At 37.1% G+C, this 14,005-nt stretch overlaps 1 protein-coding gene across 2 annotated transcripts in view; it reads left to right on the top strand.

Annotated features, from left to right (window-relative positions):
* RB195_020204 (uncharacterized protein) overlaps positions 1–14,005 on the top strand; it is a gene marked incomplete at both ends in the record, with an annotated part of 35,691 nt that overhangs the window by 12,238 nt on the left and 9,448 nt on the right. The window contains 5 exons of one of the 2 annotated variants that reach the window (XM_064188411.1): positions 9,704–9,833; positions 9,943–10,062; positions 12,685–12,774; positions 12,954–13,043; positions 13,138–13,194. In XM_064188411.1, the coding sequence (XP_064044292.1) occupies positions 9,704–9,833; positions 9,943–10,062; positions 12,685–12,774; positions 12,954–13,043; positions 13,138–13,194 (487 nt within the window). Of the gene's footprint in view, positions 1–9,703; positions 9,834–9,942; positions 10,063–12,684; positions 12,775–12,953; positions 13,044–13,137; positions 13,195–14,005 lie in introns of those variants that run through there. The other variant, XM_064188413.1, reaches the window with a different exon arrangement.

Here is a 14,005-nt window from a genome sequence, read left to right on the forward strand (position 1 = left end):
ATAACTAGTAATGATACGAATAGCAGTTCTGCAGAGCCCAGACTATCCGAAATCGGTCCAACTTTGTGCTTATTGCTAAGATCGTAACAGAAATTAATCCAGGAGAGGACACTTAGGCAGCAACAAATCCTCCACATAGATCACTTCTTGTCCGAAAATCTTGTTTTTCTGAGGGATCCATTATTTGTTTCCTCATGGAAAAGGGGAAGATGAGGGGGCAACACCTTCTAGTTGCCGTTCCCCAGCTATGAAGTGCTCTGAGTGAAAAAACTAAAGTCAGTACTTGACTGACCTCAGTTTTTTTTTCACTCAGAGCACTTCAACTAACGCGGTCACCTCCTCAAGTTATTATCACAACCTTAACGTCGCGAATTTTGACCAGGATCATCACTTAGAAAACGATGTGATCTAATTCTACGAAATGTTAACGTAGTGCAAAATCATTCTGCCGGGTTTTTTCGAAATCGAAAACTCGAAAGGATCCTCTCCGAATTTTTGACTTACCTCAGTTTTTTTCACTCAAGAGACCCCAACTAAAGCAGATTTCTTCACTAATCTCTCCTAATCTAATCCTAATTTCTGATTATCACGACCTTTACGCCATAATTTTTGGATGCAAGTGAAAATTCGAGAATTAATTCCACTTTGAGAGGACATGATATAAACAAAGCTAAGAGAGTGTGCAGATAACCTCACAAATGTGTATTTTTCTCGCAGCGTTATAGGTTGCTTTCAAATTTTAAGGTGAATTTTTGAGTTTGACACGTTTTTTTTTTGCTTCGCAAGATTTTGATGGTCTCGCCTACGAAGCCGCTTAGCGTCCCTGAAACATCAGGAAAAAGCTGAGGCCGTACCCATTTAACCTTTCCTTTGGAGGATAAATACAATGGAAAGAAAATCACCGGCAATTTCTTTTCCCATCCAGTGCTGTGCAATATTATTTAGCTCTCGGTTCAACAGCACTTCGCTGCGGGACGTATACGTTTGTTGCAGCAGAAACGTTTCCAGTACTAACAGTTGTGGAAACATATTTCACCCGGTATTTCACCCGCGTGATGTGTTGCGTCCGCGAATAAATTTTTATTGGATAGCAATTTACGTAACGAATGCACATTTTTCCGCTAGAATGTATTTATTCAATTGGAAGAATTTTATTGAATACGAGCTCCGAATAGGTTTACTACTACAGTATGATTTTTTTCCCTCGCGGTGCACAGTATTTTTCAGTATTAGCCTTCGAATGGGATGAGCTGCAATTATCATTCGATGACCATTATTTTGGACTGAACTCGAAAATTATTCCTCTCCCGATATTCGACCTCGGTGTGCTTTTTTTTTCGGGGCGAAATTGGCACCTCTTACGTTAATTGCTTAGTTATTGCAAAATAAATTACTTTAATATGATATTAGGACGATAGAACAAGACATTAGATTAATTCTTACAAAAAATAATTAAAAATATACAATTTCATATTGAAATTTAACGATATTTGAAATTTTGTGGACGCGGACTTACTAAGCTGAGTTTGTAAAGTACATAGACTAGCAATCATCCATACTATTTTAATTACAATTTTTTCTCGGAAATTAATTCAAGGACTATTATTAGAGTTATTATTATTCTTATTTAACTACGTTGCTTTTCAAAAGTTAAAATTTGGAAAAAAATAGCAGTCCAAGAAACTCAAAAACCGTTTTGGAAGTACCTGTGATTTTTTGAAGAAGAAGAAAAAAATCCATTTCGATAGAAAGTAGCGCCAGGCCCTCCTGAGAAATTTCCCATCGATTCTCTCGGGACAACCGCAGGAGTATGGAGCTGAATTGTTAGCGGTGTAGAAAAGAACGCTAAAGTAGCACCATTTTCGTTTTTTTTTCCAGATATTTCAAAACCTTTTTTATTTTACTTCTCTTTATTGGATACTAGTTTTGACCATAAGAATAGTGCACAGAAATATTTTTTTATTATTAAATATAGACAATAATCGAGAAAAGAATGAGAACGTAGCGTAGCGAAGAAATCATGAGAAATCTATCATAAAATAACCTAAAAATCTGAAAAATCCTTGAAAAGGCAGCCATCGGTGTTTGAAGAAGAACAAATAGGAATCGATTCGTCTTCCGAGAAATTTTAAAAATAGATCAGATAGAAAATAGACAAAATGGACAGATAGACTGTTAACATATAAGTATATAAATCAATATATATATATAAAATATAATAAATTTATATAAATATAGTAGAGAAAATGGACAAATAGATTAGATAATCCTGAAAAAAATTCCCTCATGGCCCTAACATCTATCTTCTCTCATAATCGGTGCCCATATCAAGTTCTAATTTTTTCCAGGAAAGTGTAGAAATGTAGGAAGCGGGCGGGGAAAGAAACTTGCTTTCACATGGATTCTTCGATGAGTCCACGAGAATTTAGCGAGTGCTGATCTGTGAAGCCCGATAAAGGACTACGCAAGGTTTGATTCACGTGGAGTGGTGGAGTTAAAATCGTAAGCAGTCAACCTACTACGAAAACCTGTTCTTCTTCCCCTCCTTCCCTCATTTTGAGGAAACTAGACCATGACGTATTTTTTTCCTTGTAGTCACGAAAAGACATTCGAAACATTTGAATTATTGCCCTTGGTAAGGTCAACGTTAGGGAAAAGGTCGTACATTTATCGATGCCGATCTACTAAGGTCGAGATGTCATGGGAGGATTTTAATCGAGGATTTAGGATTTTTTCCCGGATTTTTAAGGTGTTCCAAGCCTGTAATTGAGTGTTTATTTCTATACTACATATATTCATTTATTTGCGCAAGTTTATAGAAAGAAAATTTGAGAAAAACTTGTTCTCACAATTTTTCCATGAGTTGCTAAACTGGTCCAACTAGGGTTTTATGTGTTTTACGGAGCCTAATCCAATAAAGGAATCCGTGTTGATGATAATAGGATCTACATTCGACTTCTAGGAGCCAGATTCGGCTGATCTGCACCCTCTTACCGCCATTTTCCCTGAGGATACAAGTTATGGATTCAGAAGATTTCCGATTTGTATGGTGGACTTTTTGTTGCAGTGTGTTCAGTCAAACTGCTTACGAAAACAAAAAAAAAGAATTTTTACCTGGCTTTTGTCGGTTTCAAATGCAATTTTACTTCAAAAATGTAATTCCAATCGAATAGGGATTGATCCTTAAGTTCTGGGATTTTTTAAAAACTGACACTCTATGTTACCATGGGACCTTCTCATTATCTCTGCTGATTCGCAATTCAGCTGGCGTGGATCCTTGTGGACAAGATTCAGTAGTGCTTCTCGTCTAACTGAACGTGACTGGATTTTTTCGTTTCAGCTCCTTAGTTGCTCTTCCTCTGGACGAGGCGTCCGGTACGGTGCATGTGTTTGACGTCGAAATTGCCGTCTTCGAATCGCTCAAATCAATTTTCAGCCGTCTTAGGTGGTGTCGTTTCTTCCTCATTCACCTCACAAATTTCTCGAGGCAATCTCTATCTGTGGTTTTGGGACCTTGAATAAAGGCGAAAGGCAAAAAGCGTCGAAAATGCTCTTTTTCTGGCGATCTGACATTACATTCTAATAACCTGGAAAATGCTGATAGTATGTAGGAATAGGATAAGGAAATTAAACGCAGAACTTTTGTGGAGCACGTAATTCTATACCGATAACATGGAATGGATTGCCATAGGATTTTATTCTTCACGGAAAAATTTCACTTAGGAGAAGCGCCAGGATTCGTGGGCCAATCCAGCACTTGGGGTTCCCTGAGGAATCATAAGCTGATCCAGAAGTAGTTCAGACCCAGAAGTTCCCTGACAATGACCGTTCTTCCAACGGTACTATGAATATTCGACAAGACGGTCATCTTTAAAGATTCTGCTAATTTTCGATGGATTCACCTGACGGAGAGAGTTGTAGCGGGAAAAATATGATGCGCTGCGCTGTGTACGTAGAATGTTAGAAGGAGCTAGGTGGAACCTGGAGTCTGGACCAGAGAAGGGAGAAGATCCACCACTCAGCTGGTGATCCGATAGCGACCGCTATCGTTTTCATTCCGGTTACGTGCGCTCGTGAGACGCAACCGGCAACTATCGGAGAGTACAGGCAGCCGAGCGCGACGAGGCGTGAATCGTGTTCGCCTCATGTGTGTGCCTGCCTGTATGTCCCTCCACCACTTCCTCTTCACTCACACCACCGTCACCACCATTGCCTTAAATCACCTCCTCGCTTCTCTTCCATTTTCGTACAGAAGCTTCCAGTTGTCGCAGAGAGGCCAATTTTCCGATGAAAAATCCCATTCTTCCCAAAAACTCTCCCTCATTGAGCAAAAAGTTTACTATTATTATTTATTCACAACATAAATCTACTATTATTCATTCATCTACTTTTTGTAGATGTAAGCGCTGTGTAATTTTGTAAGAAATTGAAATTCTTTTCACTGAGTTTTAAGAATTGTTGAGTCAAAATTGCGAATTTATTAGGATTCGAACATAACTTTACCATTGCTCTCTTCTTCTCGAACCTCGTCGAACTTGTCTTTGAATTTTCTTTAGTGAGGGAATGAATTCATCCATAACTGGTTCTTCTACAATCGCATGAGTTGATTTCTTGAAAAGAATTCTATAGCTCTCAAAAGTGTATTTATGTGCACCGAGAAGTGTTTATATGGGCAAATCGTCGTCGAATAATTTCAAATTGAAATTGTCAGACCTTCGCAACGAAATATTTCAACTCTTATTCGATTTTAATTGTTGTGTGCTTTTAGACAGTAGATTTTGACGCTGAGCCATACCTGATTCTTCTTTTTCAACTATCAACTGATTATTTTTTCTATTGAAGACATTTCTGAACATTTTCCGTCTCTATGTGATTGCTGTTCGTTAACTACAAAATTGAAAATATCTACGATGCATAATAATAAATAAATAGTAGGGAAAAATCATTATGATCGTTACGAAAAAAATCTTTATAAAAAATCACAAGCTATTACTAACAGAGCAACATAAAAGTGACTATAAAAATGATTTTAAAATATTTATCTTCTAATTTTAGTAATTCTTAAGTAATTTTTGAAGTAAAAGAAGTTCTTTGAAAAAAAAAAGAGCAAATAATACAACCGTCCTCGCACGTTGTTCACAAGGTAGCACGGGTAAATTTTTATTTTTCGGAGTTGTTAAATTTGCATCTATCTTATCTTTTGTTTTATTTATAAGCCTTTGAATAAATAAATTAAAGCAACTTGCGGTGCTTTCTGCTATTTTGCGAGTTTACTCTTGGAACTCAAGGCTCAAGGAACTATCTATGAGCAATTTCGATTCCATAATTCTTGAGAGTGGAGAGAGCTTTAATTCCAGTGGAAAGGATTTTAATTTAACAAAAGTACATTTCGCTCACATGAGCAAGTAGTAAATAAATAAAGTAAAGTAACAAAATGTAATATAATATGCAATAATAATATATTACAATATAATATAATATAACATAATATAATAATATAGTAGTGTAATGTAAGAATAACAAATAAATAATAAATAAATTTAAATTTTCCAAATAAATAACAAATGAATGATAATAAATATAACAGCAGATAGTACTAATACCATAGTAGTAGCTACCTCTAACTCGAAAAATTCAAAATTTAAATTTGAAGAAGTTACCAGCAGAATTTATATTATTTGGCATCTGACTCATCCTAAGGTCCCATAGGTTCTTGTTAGTCTTGATGTTTGTTGTATTCAGTTAAGAAAAAAGTTCTATATAAAATTTTTCGTGTTTTTTCCGCTGCAATTTCTTGGAAGCCCAAGCACCAAGACTAGTTCTACGCTAGAATATGAGAGAAGATTCTCGAAGCTTTGCCGTGAGGAGTACAGGAGCACGTGTATCAATGCAAACGTGCATCAACTGATCAGAATCCCAAGCGTCATCGATCGTTGTTTTGATCTTAGGTAAGAAATAATGCGATCTGCTGACTTTAGGTCCTGAATTTGCACGATTTGTTCCTTAGATTCAGAGGTCTGGGCTGTAGTCTCGTCTGTTCGCAAGGCCTATTGAATTTCCAGACAAGGCCACCACTTTCTCATCTTATCTTCAAATCATTTTTTGTCTCCTTTTTCCCCGCCTCTCTTTCACATTTTTCGAATTTTACGACGCTGTAGAGCGATTACAACGCTTTAAAGAATGATACAAAAAGCAGAGCAACGTGAGTTGGCATTAGAATGTTCTCGAACCATCGACTGATTGCGCAGTCGTAGCCGAAAATCCAGAACCCCTTACCAACTGCGCTAAACCCGCTCCTAGTATAGCAATGTTTGAAAACATTTTTTTGTACTTTTTTCTTTCCAGGTTTCTGCAAAACAGCATCGTGATGGGTGATTTTTCGGGCCGCTCAATTTTTGTTATAAACTTTCACTGGAAAATTTATTATTTTTCTTAATGATCTACTTCTGCAATATCTTAGTGTTATTCCAATATTGTCCTCAATTTTAAATCATCATTTGGTGGTCATATTTTTAAATCATTATCAAAGTTAAAGGGCGGGTGTAGTGTAGCGGTTAGAGGTTCCGCTGCCTGCACTATCGATCGGAGGTTCGAACCCGCCCTAGTGCTCACCAAGCCTTTCATCCCTCCGGGGTCGATAAATTGGTACCAGACTTGTCTGGGAGGATAAAAGCACTGACTTGACACATCGGCTAGCCACCGCAAGTCATTGTATAGGCCAGATACACGTTCGTAAACCTCAAACGATTCTGAATTGAAGTGAACGTGGGGCGCATCCCAAGCGGATTGATTAACGCCAGACACTTTATCCTTTATCCCTTATCAAAGTTAATTTTAGCAGAAAAGGAATTTGCAGTGTTGAGCATTTCAGTGTCACTTCAGTGACAATCAGTTCCTCAAATTTCGCACAGACTTCTGTATGGGATTAAATATTTTTGTTGGTGTTTTTCGGATCAGTGTCTCACCTCAATCCATCTACTAATCTCCATAAAAGCAGCTTAGCGACGGACTTACCAGATATTGTCGTGAAGGCACAACAACAACAACTTTCATCCCATCCCAGCATTTTTAGGATATCCACGGTTCAACTTTGGTTTTTTGAATGATCATTTATTTTGGAAACTACTTTATTTATTTATTTATTTATTTATTTATTTATTTATTTATTTATTTATTTATTTATTTATTTATTTATTTATTTACTACGCTCAATGGCGTGCCAGAAAAAATGTGGCGAGGACAGGTACAAAAAATAATAAATTAAATACATATATGGTAAATAGGTAGAGAAAAGGACAACGCAACGAGTAGGGATCAGTTCCGTGTAGGATTCCGGCCTATGTGGGTAATTTAGTGCACTCGTGGTCCCCTTGGAAGGATTTCCTACCCTTAGAAAATGCTTTCCTCAGATTTTCCTTTCCCAAATTCTCAACATCGATGACCCTGGAGAAGAGGGGTGTTGCGCATCTCGCCACCCGATAAAACTTGAATCCAAAGCAAGCTGGATTCGCGTGCGAACCAGTTCCGTGATAGGCTCTCGGCTACCGACACTGGAGAAATCGAAAAGGGATTCGACGATTTCCGGCTTGGAACAAAAAGGGAATGTGCGCTTCGTGTGGACGAGTCGAGAGCTAAGAAAGCCCGAAAATCCACGCACGTACGTACGTACAGCTAATAAAGTGCAGTACAGTAAACAGTGTACAAAGTACATGGTGCGGTAAACTCGTCCAACACTTCGGACTGACACCACTGATCCCATTTGGACGATCATTTTCTGATTTTGTTATTAATTCCAAGACATTTACTACTCTTACTGTATATATTATTCTTATATAGCATTATTATACTATTATATATTAGAGAAAACTTTCTGCTACACCATGAATAGGATAACTTACCAAAATTCCTGAAAACCAACAAACAGCATCATTGATGTGGATACAAAATTTAGATATCCCAGTAATTTGCACGTGTAGCCCCAAAAAATAAGTAGTAGAATACAGTAATAAATGATGGTAATAAAGAGATAATAATTAAGACAAATGAAGATGATAATAAATAACGAAAATAATAAATAATAGTAATCAAGAATGCAATTCACACTAGTTAGGGGTGGGTATGGTGCAGTTGGTTAGAGATCCGTTGTGGCCACACTGTCGATGGTTCGAAACCGCCCTAGTGCAAACCAAACCTTTCATCTCTCCGGGACCGATAAATTGGTACCAGGCCTGTCTGGGAGGATAAAAACACTGTTTACATTCGCTAGTATGTAGTCTTCCGCCGCAACTGCTTACCGGTAAAGAGTACCGTACCCTGTGACCTTGATTCATGGCTGCAGATCCTAACCGGATAGATTCGTTGAAAGGAATTGAATCTGGATTTAAATGAGAAAGATTGATGTTCAGTCTCAGATGACGGTGTAGGAATAGTCATTAGAAATAGTAGGAACTTGATTTTTCTCCCTAACTTCCCCGAAATATTCTCAATTTTTCTTTTCGAGTAAAATGTGTCGGAGGCGTTAAAATGAATGCTCATATAGGATTTCAAATCCTCGTGCCGCTTTACATCATCTCCAGAATTCATTTAATTTTCTAATTTTGTTGGGAATTTGCGTTCAAATTAGGAAAAACTGCAGAATCAGCAAAAACCTCTACATCCGCGCTGTTTCGACTATAATTTAGCGGAAATTTTATGTGATCCAACGAAGAAGAACTCCGCATCATGTAGCCTTCATCAATTCACTTTCTTGCTTTCTCCTGCTGTTTGCTCCTTTTCCGTTTTTTTTTTCCTGAACGTCAAAAGAAACAGCAGACTGTTCACGGAACCGATTCGGTGAATCGCTTCCACTGTAAAAAGGGAACAAATCGTTGATTCTGTTCGTTTTTTTTCTCGTAATTAAGGTTCACAGTTGTTTTGAGGTCACTTGTATGGCAGAACCAGAATTTGCTTTTTCATCCTTGGTTTCCTTAGTGAGGAAATTCATCAAAGCAGTAGGGGATTTTTCAGCAGCTGGAAATCTTGTTTGTGTTGTCGAAATGCTGTTATTTTAAAAGGGCCGTGATGCACTTTACAACGTTTAGAACGATTCTATCTTGTCTGCAATCTTGAAGAGTTCAATGTCTAAGGTCATCTGCTGCTACGGTGCTTAAAAAGCGGACGTCAACCGTAAACAGCTACATCGTAGCCGCCTTGCCCCGTTAGCACTTCAACATCAACATCTATTCACAACCACCACATTCATCCACATCAAAAAAACATTCTCCACGAACCGTACTTAAGAATTTCCCGTGTAAGGAAACCAAAAGGGAAAAAAACCCGATAACTCGTTCATTTCGTGCAATTTCTGTGCAATGAAGCGTCCGAGCGAGGTTTTTGCGGTGTCGGTGTTTGGTTTTGTCCGATTACACACATTGCCAGCCATCACCGGCACAGGCGATTATCCATCGGTATCGGGTGGTGTTCGTTCGGTATGACACCGATTTGAAAGTGCTTCCCCGCATCACTGCGCTATGATCGCTCTTCCCCTTGGATAATAGTTTTTTATGGATATATAATTATTACCCACTTTTCAAGTAAAGTCCCATAGAAATTATCTTCTATCTATCAACCTTCTACCGTACCATAGAACTGTATATCTACCATCTACCTCATACTGTCATCTATCGGAAAAAAAATCTGCTAATTTCTTATGGATTCATTTCAGGATCAACATGCAAATTTGGCATATGGAACCGTTCCCATGCGGTGATCGACGTCTACCACATCATGTATTTCCACCGAAGAAAATTACCGCCGATCAACTTCTACAGCTAACCGGTGTTCTCTACTACAAGGTACGTACGCGGTCGAGGTCAGGGTCTGGATCGGGGTCAAGTAGGGCTGTTGAAATGTTACTAAGAGGTACAAAATGACGACGTTGTACTAAAGTATTCTCGCATGTAGGTTGATCTCGACGATACTGTAGCGATGAAGAAACGACTTTCAAGAGTGAAAAACGAGAGAAAGGTGAACTCATCCGATATGCTCACCATTAACGACTCGATTCCGGAATTTAACGATAAGGTGAGCGTGGAATACATAGGACATACAACACAAAATGAATCCCTTGCTCTGAGAACAGCACTCATGATGCTAGGGAAAAATTTATAAACTTTTTAAAACTAAGAAATAAAAAAAAATAAACTTTTTTTGATTTTTTTTCCACTACCATGTAAAAATCCATTCAGATTTCTCACGAGGATTTTCACAAATTCTTTATTTTATTTTGTTTATTTACCTAACGCGTAAGCAAAATAATGTATTGATTTCGTCAGATCTTGCAAAAGTAAACAAAAACAACATATTAAGTATCCGTATACGTACAATAGGAAAATGTTTTAGTTGGTCCTTGTTAAATAACGAGGTCCATTTTTTGGTTCTCATTTTTCATAACTTAATGTTGTGGCACGTTTTTAGATAAATAAGCACACGAATAAACAAACAAATAAATAAATAAAAACATCATGTCGAGATCAAATTGATAGAAAAAAAACACAGGTTTCCTTCTGGATTCCTCGAATCTTGGAAAATAAGTCGTCGGGGAAAATCTAATTTGCATAAATTTTACGATCCCAATTCGTCATAGTCTTTGCCACATCCTTTGCACTGTCAAAGTTTATTTTAAGTCCTAAGCGGAATTATTTCTTAACATTTCATTTATCACGGTCAGAAGTTTTTTGGGTAATCATGAATATTTGATGTTGAATATGTACAACACCGCTACTAATTTGTGTCCCAAAATCCGTCGCAAACCGTCGGAATTCTTGGAAGTGGGCAAAATTAAATTTTGAAAATACCATACGAAAATAAATGAGCGGCTGATTTCAAATATACTTTGAGAATTTACTTGGCTTGGAGAGCTTGAGTAGTCTGGCTTCTTATTAAGCTTCGATGGAGCACTTTCGTGAATTTCTGAAGAGAATGGAAATTTCGAACCAACATATGATGTGAGGTACCAAAATGCCTTACAATAATCTAAATAACCTCCTAATAAAATTAATAAACATTTTGTCCAATTCCGAGAAATAAGCGGAAATTGCAGAGGTGTGAAAGTAATTAACAGGGCTTGAGGGAACTTAGCCCGATTTCAGGCCACACATTTGTCAAAAGTAAATTCTCGAAGTATATTTGAAATTAGCAGCTCGTTTACTTTCGAATGGTATTTTCAAAACTTAATTTTGCCCACTTCCAAGAATTCCGACGGTTTGTGACGGATTAATCCGTCGGCGTTTGGGACAAGTTTGGGACACAAGTTAGTAGCAGTGTTGTACGTATTAACTATTAATGTTATTGTTATATTTTTAATTTTACACATCATACTACTAATATTGTCCTGCATATCGTCCATATCGACGCTCAGATAAATCTCACCTCATACCTTATCAATGACAACAGTAAATTTTTCATTACAGTACTATGAATCAGTAACTCTTCACTGTACATATAGCTACGAAGGGAAAACAGCGATCTCTTTTTTTTTAAGGAACGAACTGTGTTGGGCGAAATTCTGATTTCAAAAGGAAAATGTTACTAATCAGATCCAGTTGAAAAGTTCGACTTTCAATGAACCTTGGCATAGTAAGATGTGTATTGATTTTTAATGAGTTGTAGTCAGCTCCAGCACAAAAATTTAAGGATAGTGGAAAGTACGGTTATACGTGGTACACAGTATTTCGTATTACTTCCATAGTATAATTTTCCGATATTTTGGGATTTTCTTTGTTGGAAGTTCAAAATATTCGAGAAGATTTGGAAGCTCAGATTGATCTTTTCGTTTTTTCTTACCTTCGAAGCCATGAGTTCATATTAGTACATTTTTGTAATATAGCGATTCCTCTAGACTAATTTCTAGTGTGCAGAAAAGCACTGGAGAAAGAGAAGGTCCATTAACGATCACAACGTGGCGGCGGGACCCATATAGGCTGTGAGGTCCCAGCGAGTTTTTTCTAGCCGCATAACCATCTGATTTGCTTAAAAAAACCTTGCGAAACCTCCACAAAAAAGGTCGAGTTTTTTTTTATTGAAGTGTCAATGAACAGTTTACTGACGAACCCACTGCAACTTGCGATTATCTATAGACGTTTTTACTGAATATTTGCCCATTCAGGTCAGAACACTTCAAACTCACCACCTCCATTTTATTTCAGCATTCAACTCGTTATAAAACGTTCGAGTGGTACTTTACAACTCGAATTTTCCCCGTACTGTCACGAATTTTGTCCTTACTATAGTGATTTTTACGTGCCTCATCGTTTAGGGCAAGAAATTGGGGGGAAAGGAGATTCTTTCAAAAAGGAGGTGAGCAAAAATTACGAATGTGGTCGAATCCGATGAATTGAAATTCTGTTTACAAAAGTTTTGAAAATTTTGAAATATCCATTTTTAAATTTTTTCGAATTATATGATGACTCAGGAGAACTCAAAGGATTTTTGAGGGTCAGTACCCATGTTTATCCAGATGACGCGATGCCTGATCAGAGTAGGTAAGGAAGATGATGGAGGGAATGTGCGCCGTTTATAGAAAGCGTGGAGTTGATGAGGGCGTGTAGCGCTCGCTCAGCCAGACAAATACCATCATCTAAAAGGAATCAAACAAGAAATTTGTCTTTTTTTTAACCTTCAAAATTAATATTTAATTGAATTCAGCTCGAGGAGTACTACGAACCAGTCACAAAGGATCAGGATGTAGTTTCGTTGGTGATGGATGGCAGTTGTTACTATGATGTTGAGCCGGAGGTACGGTGGAATTTTATTTCATTTTATTTCACTTTTTAAAATTTTATTTCCTAATCTTTATCTGGAGAATATTACCAAATCTGTTGAGCTCTATTTTTGCTGGTTTTTGCTGTATGGCATATCTATCGGTGTTTATATGTGAATAAATAAATAAACAAATAAATAAATAAATATCACAGGAAGACGAATGGATTCGAATCCATATGGAACGAGGTGATCTGATCGTCATTCCGAAAGGTGTTTCGCACAGGTTCACTGTAACTCCACAGGTTTGTGCGAGGAAATTTTTTTGCGAACGAGAACGAATTTCTCCACAAATAATAATTGTTTCTGAAGTGATTTTTTTTCTTCTACTCGTTTTAGAATTTTGTCCAAATGCAACGTTTCTTCCCCAAGAAGCCAGACGATGTACAAGGTTGAACGCCCGGATTTGATCGCTTCAAAAAATAATCACTTACCGGCTTGTTTTTGCATGGATATTTTAGGGTTTTGTTTACATTTTCCTGATTGTACATACATACACCCATACATGCATACTAATGAACGTCCTCTATACTATTTCGTGTTAATGGCAACTAGTAATCATTGCTGATGATTCACTGTTTACTGAATTTTTGTAGATATTCGCTTTTTTTTTTGTAAAACGATAAACTAGTTCTCTGCTTACAATCGCTGTAAAATCCATTAAAATGTGGAAAGAAAAAATCCAAGCTCTGATTGGTTACCTTCAGTTATCCGGAAAAAATTGTTGTTCATATATTCTTGTATTCATTTATTTCACATAAGAACATATAAGAATCCCTTACTCGTATCCTAAATACCGTATACTTACTATGTGGACTGTAACTACAATCTGTCTATTGGGAAAAAAAAACACCTGTTCACAAGTTGCACGAAAATCTAACAACCACCACATGAACTTTGAATTCAATGCACGTCTTTAACGTGTAGCTATATTTTTCTTCCTGAAAAAAAATCTTCTCCAGAAGACTCCCACGAGTTTTCGCAGATCCACTTGGAATTTTATATATGTTATGATCTAGTAAGAGACTGTGCGGCCCACTTTACTCATCTGAGGAGCAGCATTATACTTTCCAGAAAAAAAAAATTTGGTGCCCAGGAACTTATTGGAGATTAGAAGTGATAAGTGAATGCGTGTAAACTGTGCAAAGCAGAACCTCCAAGTATCAAATTAGATGGAAGTTGAATTTTATCTAATTTTTTTTTCAAA

The sequence above is a fragment of the Necator americanus genome, chromosome II (assembly GCF_031761385.1).
Source record: "Necator americanus strain Aroian chromosome II, whole genome shotgun sequence".
Lineage (NCBI taxonomy): Eukaryota > Metazoa > Nematoda > Chromadorea > Rhabditida > Ancylostomatidae > Necator > Necator americanus.